At 40.0% G+C, this 13,560-nt stretch overlaps 1 protein-coding gene across 11 annotated transcripts in view; it reads left to right on the top strand.

Moving 5' to 3' along the window:
* sash1a (SAM and SH3 domain containing 1a) overlaps positions 1-12,913 on the top strand; it is a 234,059-nt gene extending 221,146 nt beyond the window's left edge. For 7 of the 11 annotated variants that reach the window (XM_084431974.1, XM_084431975.1, XM_084431970.1 and 4 more), the window contains 10 exons: positions 418-489; positions 639-776; positions 1,356-1,488; positions 1,893-2,062; positions 2,414-2,620; positions 3,189-3,339; positions 5,382-5,510; positions 7,749-8,695; positions 10,509-10,640; positions 10,763-12,913. In XM_084431974.1, the coding sequence (XP_084288100.1) occupies positions 418-489; positions 639-776; positions 1,356-1,488; positions 1,893-2,062; positions 2,414-2,620; positions 3,189-3,339; positions 5,382-5,510; positions 7,749-8,695; positions 10,509-10,640; positions 10,763-11,023 (2,340 nt within the window). In that variant the 3' untranslated portion in view covers positions 11,024-12,913. The remainder of the gene's footprint in view (positions 1-417; positions 490-638; positions 777-1,355; positions 1,489-1,892; positions 2,063-2,413; positions 2,621-3,188; positions 3,340-5,381; positions 5,511-7,748; positions 8,696-10,508; positions 10,641-10,762) is intronic. The other 4 variants (XM_084431973.1, XM_084431980.1, XM_084431977.1 and 1 more) reach the window with 2 other exon arrangements.
* The last annotated feature ends 647 nt before the right edge of the window (positions 12,914-13,560 follow it).

Genomic DNA, 13,560 nt, shown 5'->3' with positions numbered 1-13,560 from the left:
TCATACTATACCTTTTGATCTTTATTTATTCATTTTGAACAGGTTATTTCTAATCTCTGCTGCTTTTGTAGATCATTTCAACAAAATGTAATGAAATTAAAAAAGCCAGTTCATTTAAATGTAATGCATCGCTTGAGTTTAAGCAGTGTAAGATGAAATTTGTGCTTTATTTTCAGTTCATTCAAGGTTTTACAAGAAAGCACCGGTTTATTTACATAATGTTAAACAACTGCTGAAAGATTTTATTCAGAGTTAAATAGGAAATCAGGTCATACCATGAATTATTTCTTTCAGCAGTTCGTCATTTGAATATGTGTGGTTTCCATTGTAAAGAGTAGCATGAATCATTGAGACTTGGTGAATCGTTTTAAATGACTCTCTCTAAATATATTCATTTGATATTTCATTTTTCTGCAGAGAACGTGTAGCTTTGGAGGATTTGACCTGTCTAATCGTTCTCTCCATGTGGTCAACACGACCGAGCCCAGCGTGAGTACACACACTCTCTCTCTTTCGCTTCTTCGTGGTCTCAGCTCTCATATGCAGCTGCGTTGTTTGTGATTCAGTTGTGTCGTTCAGCTGGCTTTCACTGTGCTTAATCGCTCTCTTTCTGTCTCTCTCTCTCTCTCTGGCATAAGGAGCAGGAGGCTTTATACAGGGATGCTGTGAAATCTCCCACCACATCACGCATCTCCCTAGGGAAGAAAGTCAAGTCTGTCAAAGAGACTATGAGGAAACGCATGTCCAAGAAATACACCGGGTCTCTCTCTGAACAGGTACACACACAGATGCTCATGCGCTTTCTTTGACCGTGCTGAGTTATGTGCTATAGAGCAGGCTTGTTCAGAGGTGAGACCCTGTCTTTACTCCAGGGGAAAGTAGCACATGTGTGCCCCACTTTCTGTTTCAAACTAGGGTCAAACATTACTTTATGTAGCCTGGAGCCTGATACAAGCTCATCCAATTTAATACACCCTAACTCCCGGGCGGTGTTGAATACACACTCACTGCCTGTTTTCACATGCACAAGCTCATTAGGTTTTAGTTACCATTAGGCAAAGCGTTTAGGACGCGTGTGTTAGTCAATGTTGAGCTCATTTCATGAGAGAATTTCATGTGTCAACACAGCACATTTGTTCTTCATATTTTGCTCCCTCGAATCATATGTTATGTTGTAGTCCCACCTAGTGGTGACGTAGAGGAATTACTGTCACACTAAAGAATGATCTTACAGCAGTGCAGCAAATGTCCATTTTGTGAGCTTTATATTATGTCCATCATCTGCTGTCTATCTTTCTTGATTTGTTTCATAAATAATGATACACTTAAATTTCTCTCGTCCTTTCTTTGTATAGTCCAGTACAGATGGGACACCCAGTTGTCCTCAGTCTCCTCAGCCAGACACAGACTCTCTTGAGAAGCCCAAACTCAAGGCAGGAGGGTCTGTAGAGAGTCTCCGCAGCTCCCTCAGTGGACAGAGCTCCATGAGTAAGTGTGTTTTTTGTTCTTTGCTAAGGCAAGCATCACTATTGCTCATTCTTTCTTTTACCCTAATTTATAATTGTAATTTGGCGTCGTAATTTTTAATCAAAATGTGGTAACTCAATGTTCTGGTGACAACTATATAGACTTCTCTCTGGTGACTCATGCCGGATTTCTCCAATCATTTAGTCCGCCAATCGACTGCAAGCTTGCATTCTGATCTGCCTCTGTCCAATTAACAACCGATGGATGGAACCAAGTCCCTGCCTACATTTTTCCTTTTTCGATAATCTGTCTACCATTTCATCGCAACTTTTAATATTTGTGCTACGGACATGAATGATGCCTCAAATCATGCAGATGTTTTTCTGAGCGGTCTCTGACTGATGATTGCATTGGTCCTCTCACAGGTGGACAGACTGTGAGCACCACAGACTCATCAGCCAGCAACAGAGAGAGTGTGAGGAGTGAGGATGGGGATGATGAAGAGCCTCCGTACAGAGGCCCATTCTGCGGCAGAGCAAGAGTTCACACTGACTTCACACCGAGTCCATATGATACAGACTCACTCAAGCTCAAGGTGCTGAACACACACAGGAGATTAATCAGATTCATTTCAAATTTATTTGTTTAATACTCATTATTTTTAAATTAGACCTTTAGACCTTATTACATAGCTACTTAGTAAATAAATAAATATTGATATGAGTTTAAATCATTTAAATTATATGAGAAGTAAGATGCTTTAGGGTGATACGAGACAGTAATACTATGGTTATTTTTATTTCATTTTGGAAATTTGTTTTTAGTTTCAGGCTTAATTATTTTAGTATTTATTTTTCTTTCAGTGTTTTTTTTTTTTTCTTCCATTTTATTGAATAAGAACTTTCATTTAATGTAACTCACTCAATTTCTCTGCTTTTCTGTTAAGAGAGGAGATGTGATAGACATCATCAGTAAGCCACCCATGGGCACCTGGATGGGTCTGCTCAATAACAAGGTGGGCACGTTTAAGTTCATCTATGTGGATGTGCTGGCTGAAGAAGTGGAGAAGCCCAAACGAGCGGTTCGGAGGAGGAAGGGCAGGCCGCCCAAACCCAGCTCTGTTGAGGAGCTACTGGAGAGAATCAACATGAAGGTGAGAAAAAGACCACACACAACCGTTTTTATTGAATTATGAATTATGTACATGTTTAAATTTTGACTGGCATATCTATAATCATCTAACATAAATCTGAGTGTGCGGCACATCTTTAATCTTTACTGACAGAATGTAAGAGTGGAGTGGGGAGAGATGTGAAAATAAAAAAGTGGATGCTGTTGGTGTGACTATGAGAATGTGGGATGAGGTCATTTCCCTATGCCATTTAATTTTTTTATTTAAACTCAGAGACATACACACCCTTCAGACCTCCCACAAGCTCCTGGATTATTACATCTCTAAATAACATCACATTACAGACCTTACGGCTACACACAATAGACACCAGGACACATTTAAAGCCTCATTGTGTTGTTTCTTAGTGTGTTAATGGACTATAATGATAGTTGGCTGTCACAATAGAGTTTGAAGTCTGGAAACATTCCCACACATAAATAGTTGAACCACTAGGGTGGAGTGGGGTATTTTTAGCTGTTAGGGGTCCTACATAGTGCTACTTCTCTACAGGGTTTTTAATCTGCGTGTGTGTGTGTGTATATTTTAGGAGCACATGCCAACGTTCCTATTTAATGGCTATGAAGACCTGGACACGTTTAAGTTACTGGAGGAAGAAGATCTAGATGAGCTCAACATCAAAGACCCCCAACATCGCGCCGTACTGATGACTGCTGTAGAGCTACTGCAGGATTATGACAGTGAGTACGCACACACACATATACAGTATCTCACGAAAGTGAGTACACCCCTCACATTTTAGCAAACATTTTAGTATATCTTTTCAAGGGACAATACTATAGAAATGAAACTTGGATATATTTTAGAGTAGTCAATGTGCTGCTTGAATAGCAGTATATATTTACTGTCCTCTGAAAATAACTCAACATACAGCCATTATTGTCAAAATAGCTGACAACAAAAGTGAGTACACCATAAGTGATAATAGCTGAACGTCGTTTAACCATGCAAAGCCACACGTCCTATTCATCATTTTCATGTTTTTGTCTGCTTGACAGGACCATACAAATTGTTGTATTTTGTATTAGAGCAGTTAAAATTTGTGCTTTGACTACAATTCTCTCATACTGACCACTGGGTGTTCAACATGGCACCTCATGGCAAAGAACTCTAAGGATTTGAGAATTAGAATTGTTGCTCTCCACAAAGATGACCTAGGCTATAAGAAGATTGGTAACACCCTGAAACTGAGTTACAGTACAGGCCAGGATCATACAGAGGTTTTCCAAGACGGGTTCCACTGGGAACAGGCCTCGCAAGGGTCAATCAAAGAAGTTGAGTCCTCGTGATGTGCGTCAGGTGCGGAAGCTGGCTTCAACTGACAGACGCATGAGTGCTGTCAGCATTGCTTAGACGAGGTTGCAGAAGCGGAAGGTCGGCTTGTCAGTGCTCAGACCATACACGCACACTCTTCTGAAGCTGGCTCACAAGAAAACAGCAAACCTGTCCAAGAGCATGCATTACTGGAACCGTGGCCTGATGAGACTAAGATGAACTTGTTTGGCTCAGATGGTGTCCAGCATGTGTGGCGACGCCCTGGTAAGGAGTACCAAGAAAATTGTGTCTTGTCTACAGTCGAGCATGGTGGTGAGAGCATCATGGTCTGGGGCTGCATGAGTGCTTCTGGTACTGGGGAGCTGTGCTTCATTGAGGAAAACATGGATTCCAACATGTACTGCGACATTCTGAAGCAGAACATGTTGCCCTCGCTTCAGAAACTGCCTTGCTGAGGAAGCTGAAGGTGAAGGTGATGGAGTGGCCTAGTATGTCTCCAGACCTGATCCCTACTGAGCACCTGTGGGGCGTCCTCAAGCGAAAGGTGGAGAGGTGCCATGTGTCTAACATCCAGCAGCTCCATTATGTCATTATGGAGGAGTGGAAGAAGATCCCAGCAACAACCTGTGCAGCTCTAGTGAACTCCAGGAGGAATCAGGCAGTGCTAGATAACAATGGTGCTCACACAAAATATTGACACTTTGGACAGTTTTGACATGTTCACTTATGGTGTACTCACTTTTGTTGTCAGCTATTTTGACAATAATGGCTGTATGTTGAGTTATTTTCAGAGGACAGTAAATATTTACTGCTATTCAAGCAGCACATTGACTACTCTAAAATATATCCAAGTTTCATTTCTATAGTATTGTCCCTTGAGAAGATAATGTTTGCTTAAATGTGAGGGGTGTACTCACTTTTGTGAGATACTGTACATCACACCACTGTTCAAAAGTTTAGGGTCTGTTGGGCTCATTAGACTGCAGATCCAAAATACCATAAAAACAGTAATATTGTGAAACATTATTACAATTTAAAATAACCGTTCACTGTTTTTAATGTGCTTTACAATGTAATTTATTCCTGTAATGGTAAAGCTGAATTTTTTAGAACTCATTCTAATATGCCAATTTGCTGCTCAAGAAACATTTATTTTCCAGTTGTGCTGCTTAATATTTTTGAATACACTGTACTTTTTTTTTTTCAAGATTAAGTATTAATTTCTTTTTTTTTAATTCTTAATAACCGCTAGTTTTTGAAAAGTGGCGGACACATGGATTTACTAAATGCACTCTATATTAAATGTTTATCCAAACAACAAATGTCTATAATTCATGAACATAGCCATATGTTAGCATTAGCATCCATTGGCTATGACAGTTAATCAGATGACAGGACCATCCACTTTTTCACTTGTATTTCCTAACTTTGTGTGTCTGTGTTCTAGGTAGCAGTGATCCGGAGCGCAGCGCCCTCTCTGGCTCTCAGGAGAAACTCCTCTGTGAGGGGCGTGGCCTCATGGCTGACTCCCCACGGGACTCTGGCTGCTACGAAAGCAACGAAAACCTAGAGAATGGTAACCAGGCGCTTGTCTAGCATCTCCATACCAACCGCATCACCATGTCCAGCCTAGTGTAGCAACGCCATGACATCATCCTCTCACCTCTGGGCCTCTGCCATGACTCAGTGTCCTAACAGCCAATGAGAACCTGTCATCACATCTGGATTTAACCCAAGCCTGTCTGTCTGTCACGTCTGCTGTGCCCTGTTCTCTTTCTGCTGCTCTTTTCCAGAGGCGCTCTATCATCATCCCTTTCTTTTAACTCTCTTATCCAGCCTACACAGACTTCTGCTATTGCTTGCTTCCATTCTGTTAGAAATCAACATTTCCAAAAGCAGCAACCACTCTTGCCATCGCTAACTAATCAAAATACATCCGCTGCTTCAGAGAAATCTAAAGAGAGGCCGACAGAAACTCACAGCAGGACTTTACACACAGGACGATTTTGAGAATGTTCTCCATGGCAGAACCACCTCAGACTCATTTCAAACTCTATTAAACATCTCTTTCTCCCTCCCTTTGCCATTTCAAGAAATATCACTCCATATTTGTGTGTGGTGTTTGGTGTGGTCATATTGCACAAGTTCTTATGTGCCTAAAATAGAATAGACTTTATAAATGCTAAATATTGTGGCTGCATAGAAGCTACATACGGTTGGAAGCTGATATTTTATGTAGATTGTGTAAAAGTAGGAGCTAACCTACTAAGTCTATTTTTAGAGGATTTTATGTTAGTGAGAGGACCGTATCTCATTCTGCATTTCCAAAGAAATTCAGTGTTTAAGGGTTTCACTCTTCTGATGCCTTTTTAACCTTATACTGGCATCTTAAAACACTGACTGATCCCTCCTCCTGTTATGTATGTCAAGAGTATGAGTCTGCGTATGTATGTATGTATGTGTGTGTGTGGAGCCAAGTCTTGAGTGTTTAGAACGGATCAGAAAATATGTGCAATTTGCCAATGTGGAAAATAAATCCATTCTTTGATCTCTAGCATTCTGGTCAGCTTGCTTTTTTCATCTCTTTTCACCTCCTGACATAATTTTTTCTGTGCTGATTACTTTTCCATTTATTTCTTTTAAGAGCAGCAGTACAGAACTTATTATATTCAATATTGGAGCATGTGCTGCTTTGTCACCATCAGTTTTTTGAGTCATTGGTTCTGTTAAAGTATGACTAATGGCCCAAGGAAAAAATGCTTTAAATGCAGCCTTGAAGGCTCCTTTCTCTCATTTCCAGATTCTTTGCATCATTTCTCAACCATGGCATAATCATTTGTTTGTTTGTTATTTACATTTATCTTTAAGATCCCTGGATATAAATGCTCATTTATCATTTTATTTATTATATATTATTATTTTAATATACAAAATGTTGTGCCTCTGGGAATCTTAAATAGCTTGACTGTCACTAACTCTATACTCAGCATATTAAGTATACTTGATGTGGAAAATTGACAGGAAAGATGCCACTTTCAAAATAAATATGATCTGAATTTGTGGTTTTTTATCACTTAATGCCTTAACACTCGCATTTAACACTCCCCTAATCTTTAACTTGAAACTAACCCTTAGATAATCACTAAACATTGAACTGTGAATTGAATTATGCCTCTGGGTACCTGCTAAACAATGTTACCACTAACCTGTTTAGTAAACATTTGTATTTTCTCATACCTTTATTTCCTTTATAGATACTTGTTCTGTTCTTCTTGCTTGTTAAAAGGGTAGTTCACCAAATAATGAAAATGTCATCATTTACTCACCCTCATGTTGCTCTAAACCTTTATGACATACTTTTTTCATGACTAAAACATTGAGACATTTAAAAAATATATATTTTATTTAATGTTTCATATAAATTATACAGTTTTTAAATTCAAGTGACTTTTATGTATGTACTCCTAAAGTGTGCATTTTAGTACCACAATTTGCTGATACGTGCCCTTAAGGTAATAGCCATCTATTGAGGGTAGATAAGATACTACCTAAAGGTGCAATTTTTTGCATTTTATTTTCTGACAGCATACATTTCAGATTGTAGTAGTTTGGTTTTAATTATGATAATACTCATTAATGCATGAACCAAACCAATAATAGTGTGCATTATTGGTTTGGCTAATGCATCAATGAGAAAGTGGAAGAGCTTGCTACAATACTATCTCTTCCTTTTCATCATTTTTATGACATCAGGGTTATACTTAGCGCCAAGTATGTGATTTAATTTATGTGAAAGCACGAATCTCTGTTTCAGGTAAGAGCCGCAAGTCGTCGCACCACAGCCGTGGTTCATCTGGATTTGATTGTGGGGGTGTAAAGTCTACAGACTATCCCACTCTTCCCATGACTCACTCCACCGAAGCTCTTCAGCAGCAGGCCAAGAAGGAACGCAAGTTCCCGAAGACCTTTCTGCCCCGGCCCATAAAGAGCTTCAACCTGCGAAGCCTCGGCCTCAAGAAGGGCTCCAAAGCAGTACAAACCTCCCGCGTACTGGTCAGCCGAAGCTGTGAGGAGTTGGACGGCTCCCAGGAGACCCCTGAGTCTTGGAAGCGCTCTCATTCTCTGGGGGATATACACTGGGAGCAGGCCTTCGATCAGAGGAAGGACCAGCGTGGCAGTGAGGATAGGGGCAGACCGGAGAGAAAAAAATATACAGATCCTGTAGAATCAAAACAGGACCAGAGTTGTGTTGGAAGAGAGACAGGCTCGCTGCAGAGACCTATGGTTCCCACACAGCTTCCTCTCAGCCTGGTCAGTCAATTGCCTGCTGCTCAGATCTCAAACCGCCAACCTGTCTCTGCCCCGACTAGCCCGGCTCCACGGACTCACCCTAAAAAGCCACCTGTCCCACCTCCAGTGCCTGCTAAAAAGTCCAAAGAACATCTGCCAAATGGTCTGCGCCACCCTCCACTGGTGCTTTCTGGTTCGGTGCCAAATACCCCAACCCTACCCCCAAAACCCATATACACCCCAACTACTCCCTCCGAGAGTTCTCCAGTATCACCAGGTGAATCTCCCACTGCTCTGAGTCCACCCTGGCTGTCTGACCTGCCTGAATCAGCATGTCGTCAGATCCACGGTGCTAAAGTCGCCCTTAGCAGGAAGATCTCCCACGCCAAAATGGTTGACCTCGAGACTCTGCTGGAGGAGAGGATGCGCTCGGAAGGGATTGACCTCACTGAAGAGCCATACTCCGATAAAGTAAGTAATGCTGTGTTCACTTTTCGAAATCTTAAAATGCCAAATGGGACACCGTATGACAGGGTTCCTCAAATCCTTTCCTGGAAGGCAAAGAAGAATAGCTCTAATTTATCTCAAAGAATACCTGTTATTTTCTAGTAACTCTGAAGACCTTGATTGGCTTGCTCAGATGTCTTTGATTGTGTTTGGAGCTAAACTCTTCAGGACCGTGAAGAACTCTTTAGGGATTTGAGGAACCCTGCTTATGGACTTCATGTTCAAGTGACCGCAAGTTTTTATAAAATGCGTCATGTGGAGAAAATGGTGTGGGAAATGGTGGCACTATAGCAGTTTAGCAGTCTAAACAGAATCACAATGATTACCATTTGGAGGCTTGACTCAACCATGCCACTGTCCCTGGAAAGTCATGGCCGGTTTAGTTTTTCCTTCCATTTACTGCTGGAAGTTCTTTTGCAAGTGTCAAGAGAAACGGAAAGAAGCATCCATTTTAATCCGTGCTCATCCAAACACTAATTTCCACTCATTAACTTTCATACCAGACATCCGTATAGTACCTATAGGTCTCTGTACAATTAATTGTCCTCCTTTAGCTATTTTTAATTGCTAAAAATGCATGACTTAGGACAGACATAACTATAACATATCGTGTATCCTTAAAGTCCTTTCAGTCATGCCAGCAATAGCAGTGGAAAAGGGGAAGGATTGGAAGACTAGCTTTTTGTGTAATTTATAAGCAGGGAGTTTAGTATTCATAGAACATCTCAAATCAGGTACATATTCTTGAGTCCTTGGTGTCCACTGCACGTCCATCAACAAACCTGATACCAAATCACTTCTTTGAGGTTATCGCAAACAAAAAGGTGAACAAGAGGTGAAAAATGTCCCCTTTCTAAAATAAAAACACTGGAGCAGCTTGAGGTTTCAGACCGCACAGACTGCCTGGAGTTTTAGTGCTTTTTATTGGCAGCCAATCCAATTATGCCTGGACCCACAGCCTATCAGATGTATCCCATATTGGGCACAAGACATTTTTGAATCTCTTTGAGTAGATTTAGAATGAATCCCTCAGTTAACCAGATGCTTATAAGTTAAAGCTGAAGTGTGTAATATAAAGTATATACAGTCTCCTCTCGCAGCTTGTTTGCTGTTCATTGTGTGATTTCCCCGAGGAGCGTTAACACTGTGGCTCTCATGTGCTATTGGATTGTTGATTAGTTTACAAAGTGAATGGCCGAGTATTTCCATAGTTGAGATTTACTACAATTAAAAAACTGATTGGTTTGCAATATTATAAAGCCACACTGTTTATTTTAGAGAACCAAGATGGTCATTTGGCGTTCTAACAAAGACGTCCAGAAAAGGATTAAACTGGATCTGTTACGCCACACAGGGTGATGTTAGCTTTAAAGCTCTGAATCTCACATTAAACAAACAATTTAGTCTCGCTCTCCTTGTAATGCTATAATTGCCACATAAAGTTTGCTTGTTTGTGAGTCAACCTCCATTTCCAAGTATGCTCGGTCCCCACCACCCGTAAAATCAATTAAAAAGCCACATGAAGTGAAGTTTATGATCTGATAATTTCTGTTGTTATTGAGTCCACAGCCTGAGTCGAACGTTGCTCCGCTTACATTAGCTGAGCGCTAATCACAGCTTAGCTTGACTCTCCTCAATTCTCCTCATATTTTTTATATTTTGAAGACCGGACTTGTGTCTCTTAGGGGTTGTAAAGTTTCTAGAGGTGATTTCCAGTCGTTTAACCGAGGTGACGAACTTATCCTGGCTAATCTTTCCCTTTCTCTCTGTTTCTTAGCACGGCCGTTGTGGTATTCCTCAGCTCTTAGTACAGAGGTACTCGGAGGACTTCCAGCAACCAGTGAAGGACGTGGCGTCCAGTCTGGATCAGATCAGAGTTAAACAACTCCGTAAGGAGCACCGCATGGCTGTGAGTTACTTTCGCAGATTTATTTAGCACGTTCACGCGAGTCAAATTAGATCATGATACTCTTATTTACTTGACTGCATTAGCACTGACATTTGGCCTTTGTGTTTTCTTTCTCTCTGCAGATTCCCTCGGGAGGTTTGACGGACATGTGTCGGAAGCCAGCGTCTCCGGTTCATTTGAGCTCCGTGTCTGATTGGCTCGTGTCGATCGGAATGCCCATGTATTCTGCCCCTCTATTGGCCGCAGGCTTTGACACGCTGGGTCGTGTGTCATCCTTAAACGAGACAAGAGCGAGGGAAGCTGGCTTGAAGGAGGACCGTCACATACGTATTCTTCTCAGTGAAGCCCAACTAGTCTCAGCCAGCAGCTCTGGGCAGTCATAATACTAAAATGAGCTATTATGAACTAGAATAAATGGATCGAACTCTTCTGCCAGGTGAAGGGACAGACCTGGACAACAGCTGCCGAATTCCCCCCCCCCCCCCAAATTTTTTCGTCTTATAATCTCAAGCCTTTTGGCATTTACAGAAACAGAAATGGCTGATCTGCCTTCCAAGGACTGTTATTGTGAGCCTGTCAACAGATGTTTCCATAGAAACACCTAGTTTGGGCCTGAAAGGACCGCCTGTCGAAAGAAAGCACACTTTTTTTTCTGAAAATGTATGCTTTTGTATGAATTTGAAGACTGTTTTGAAACCCTTTCTCGCTTTTTCGGGAAGCGTGAGATTTATTTAGAAAAAGAAAAAAACTGTAAAGGAAAAAAGGTTTTGTGCTTATTGAAGCACGTGAATATCAAGAGTATGTCACCTGGCCAAAGCAATGTCATTTCATGCAGGTTTTGTTCATAGAATATTACTTTATCTCTCAAAGCATACAGTATATGGAAAGATGGGTGTTTCTAAAATTCCCAAAAGCATGAAGTTGCCATATGGGGATATTCAGAGCAATGCACATTTTGATTTCAGGCCAATAGTTGGTCACGGTTTTAGCGAGTATGTACTATGTTGTACAAACCGTTGCATTTGTTTCTTTCTTCGTGGTTACATTTTAGCATCACTCCTTGTATTACGCTTAATATAATACTTTATATTTACAGCACATTTAATCTTCCCAGTCTTCTAAACACACAATATGCATCACTTACTCGGCTGTTGCGGCATATCAAAGGTTATTACTGTATCAATTTATGTTGCCCGTTATCTTGAAAATTATACTCGTGCATATTGTTTACCTCTCATCATACTCATCTCTGATGCGACTTGGTGCATCACACAGCTGTAATTTTCTTGCTGGAGTGAAATGTGTACAGGTGTTTATTTTTGCGTTATCTTCTTTTTCTTACGCCCCAGATTGCCTTGCACTTTGACTGGGGTGTTGAAGACACTTTGAATCTTAGAAAAAGCCTCAAGCTCTTGAAAGCACACAGTCTTAGCCTTAAAATAAGTCCATCAAATCAAAACTGATAATGAATAGCTTGGAGGAGCGTTCTGACACTAGTGACCTTCACGAACTGGGGCTTCAGCCATGATTTCAAGATTAGGAAGAAAGATCCGTGAAGCGTTATTTATGTTTTGATTTTTCAAGTGAAAGTCAAGTCACATAACCACATCATTGTGGTGTTTTTGTTTGTGAGGGAAAAAAAGGATGATTGATTTACAATTATTTTGTTTGCCATTCAGAACACATTGCAAATGACGTTTGTGTGTGTGTGTTTTTCAGGGAGACTTATCTGGCAGACTCGCTCCTAAATGAAAACTGAGCTTGAAGTACAAGGTTAGCCGACAGATGTGCGTGTCGTCATTTAGGCATTAGTATGACATCATCACAGCTGACAGATTTAAAGCATTACATTGCTCCAAATTAAGCACAATGAAGAGAGTTTCTCGTACAATCACTCTCAGGTGGGTTTTGATTGAGAATTCACCTCGTTTCAGTACACGCAGATGCTTCTAAAGATCTTTTGCTTTTCCGGTTACGGAAAGACACCAGTCTTGCAGTTTTTATGAAACGGTGTCTTTTAGAATTGTATTTCACCCTCATGTCATTTTCTCTTGTATGTGTAATGCAGCACAATTTATAGACCGTAACGCTCAAGAATTTAATGAACATTTTAAATTGCCGTAGAGAATCGTTAGATTCCTTTATATCAGAATGGTTGCCTTCAGATTGCTATCAGATGAGTGATTTGATAACAATGAGGCTTTTTATGTATTTAAAATCGAAAATATATTTCATGAAATGTTACTGTAAAAAAATAAATAATGCACTTTATTAAAGAATGATTTTTTTTTTTAATTCCATTGTTGAGAAAATGAGATTACAAATCAACACATTTACAGTTTTTCTCTCTCTCTCTCTCTCTCTCTTTTTTTAACATGTTTGTTTTCAGGTCAAATGTTGATGGTTGAGTTGAGCTGTTTAAATATCAAATCTGTTAAAAAATATAATCACTTGTTAATTAATTACAGAACTAACCATGACCAGTTAATTATTTCAACTTAAATGATATAAAACTGGGTCTTAATTACATATATGAAATGATTAACTGTGGTTGCACATTCTGTATATGTAATTGATATTTAAATAACTTATTTTTGCTTTTACATCAAATGTAATTATTAGCTGTATTATACATCATAGAGCAATACTCTTTCACCTATAGTTAGCAAGTGACATGCTTCAGTGACCATTGTAAAATACATGTATAAAAATGATTTTATCTGGTTTCAGTTCGCTAATGATTGTCCATAAAGGTTTTGCTTGTGTATTTACAAACAAAAATGTCTTAAAATATTTGTCCCTTTGAGGTGTAATAAAAAAAAAAGAATATCATACACATTGACTGCTCTTCCTTACTGTGTGTCTGTGTGTGTTTTCAGCATCATTACTCCACTCTTCAGTGTCACATGATCCTTCAGAA

The sequence above is a fragment of the Rutilus rutilus genome (assembly GCF_951802725.1).
Source record: "Rutilus rutilus genome assembly, chromosome: 15".
NCBI lineage: Eukaryota > Metazoa > Chordata > Actinopteri > Cypriniformes > Leuciscidae > Rutilus > Rutilus rutilus.
This window is presented reverse-complemented; position numbering and strand designations above follow the sequence as displayed.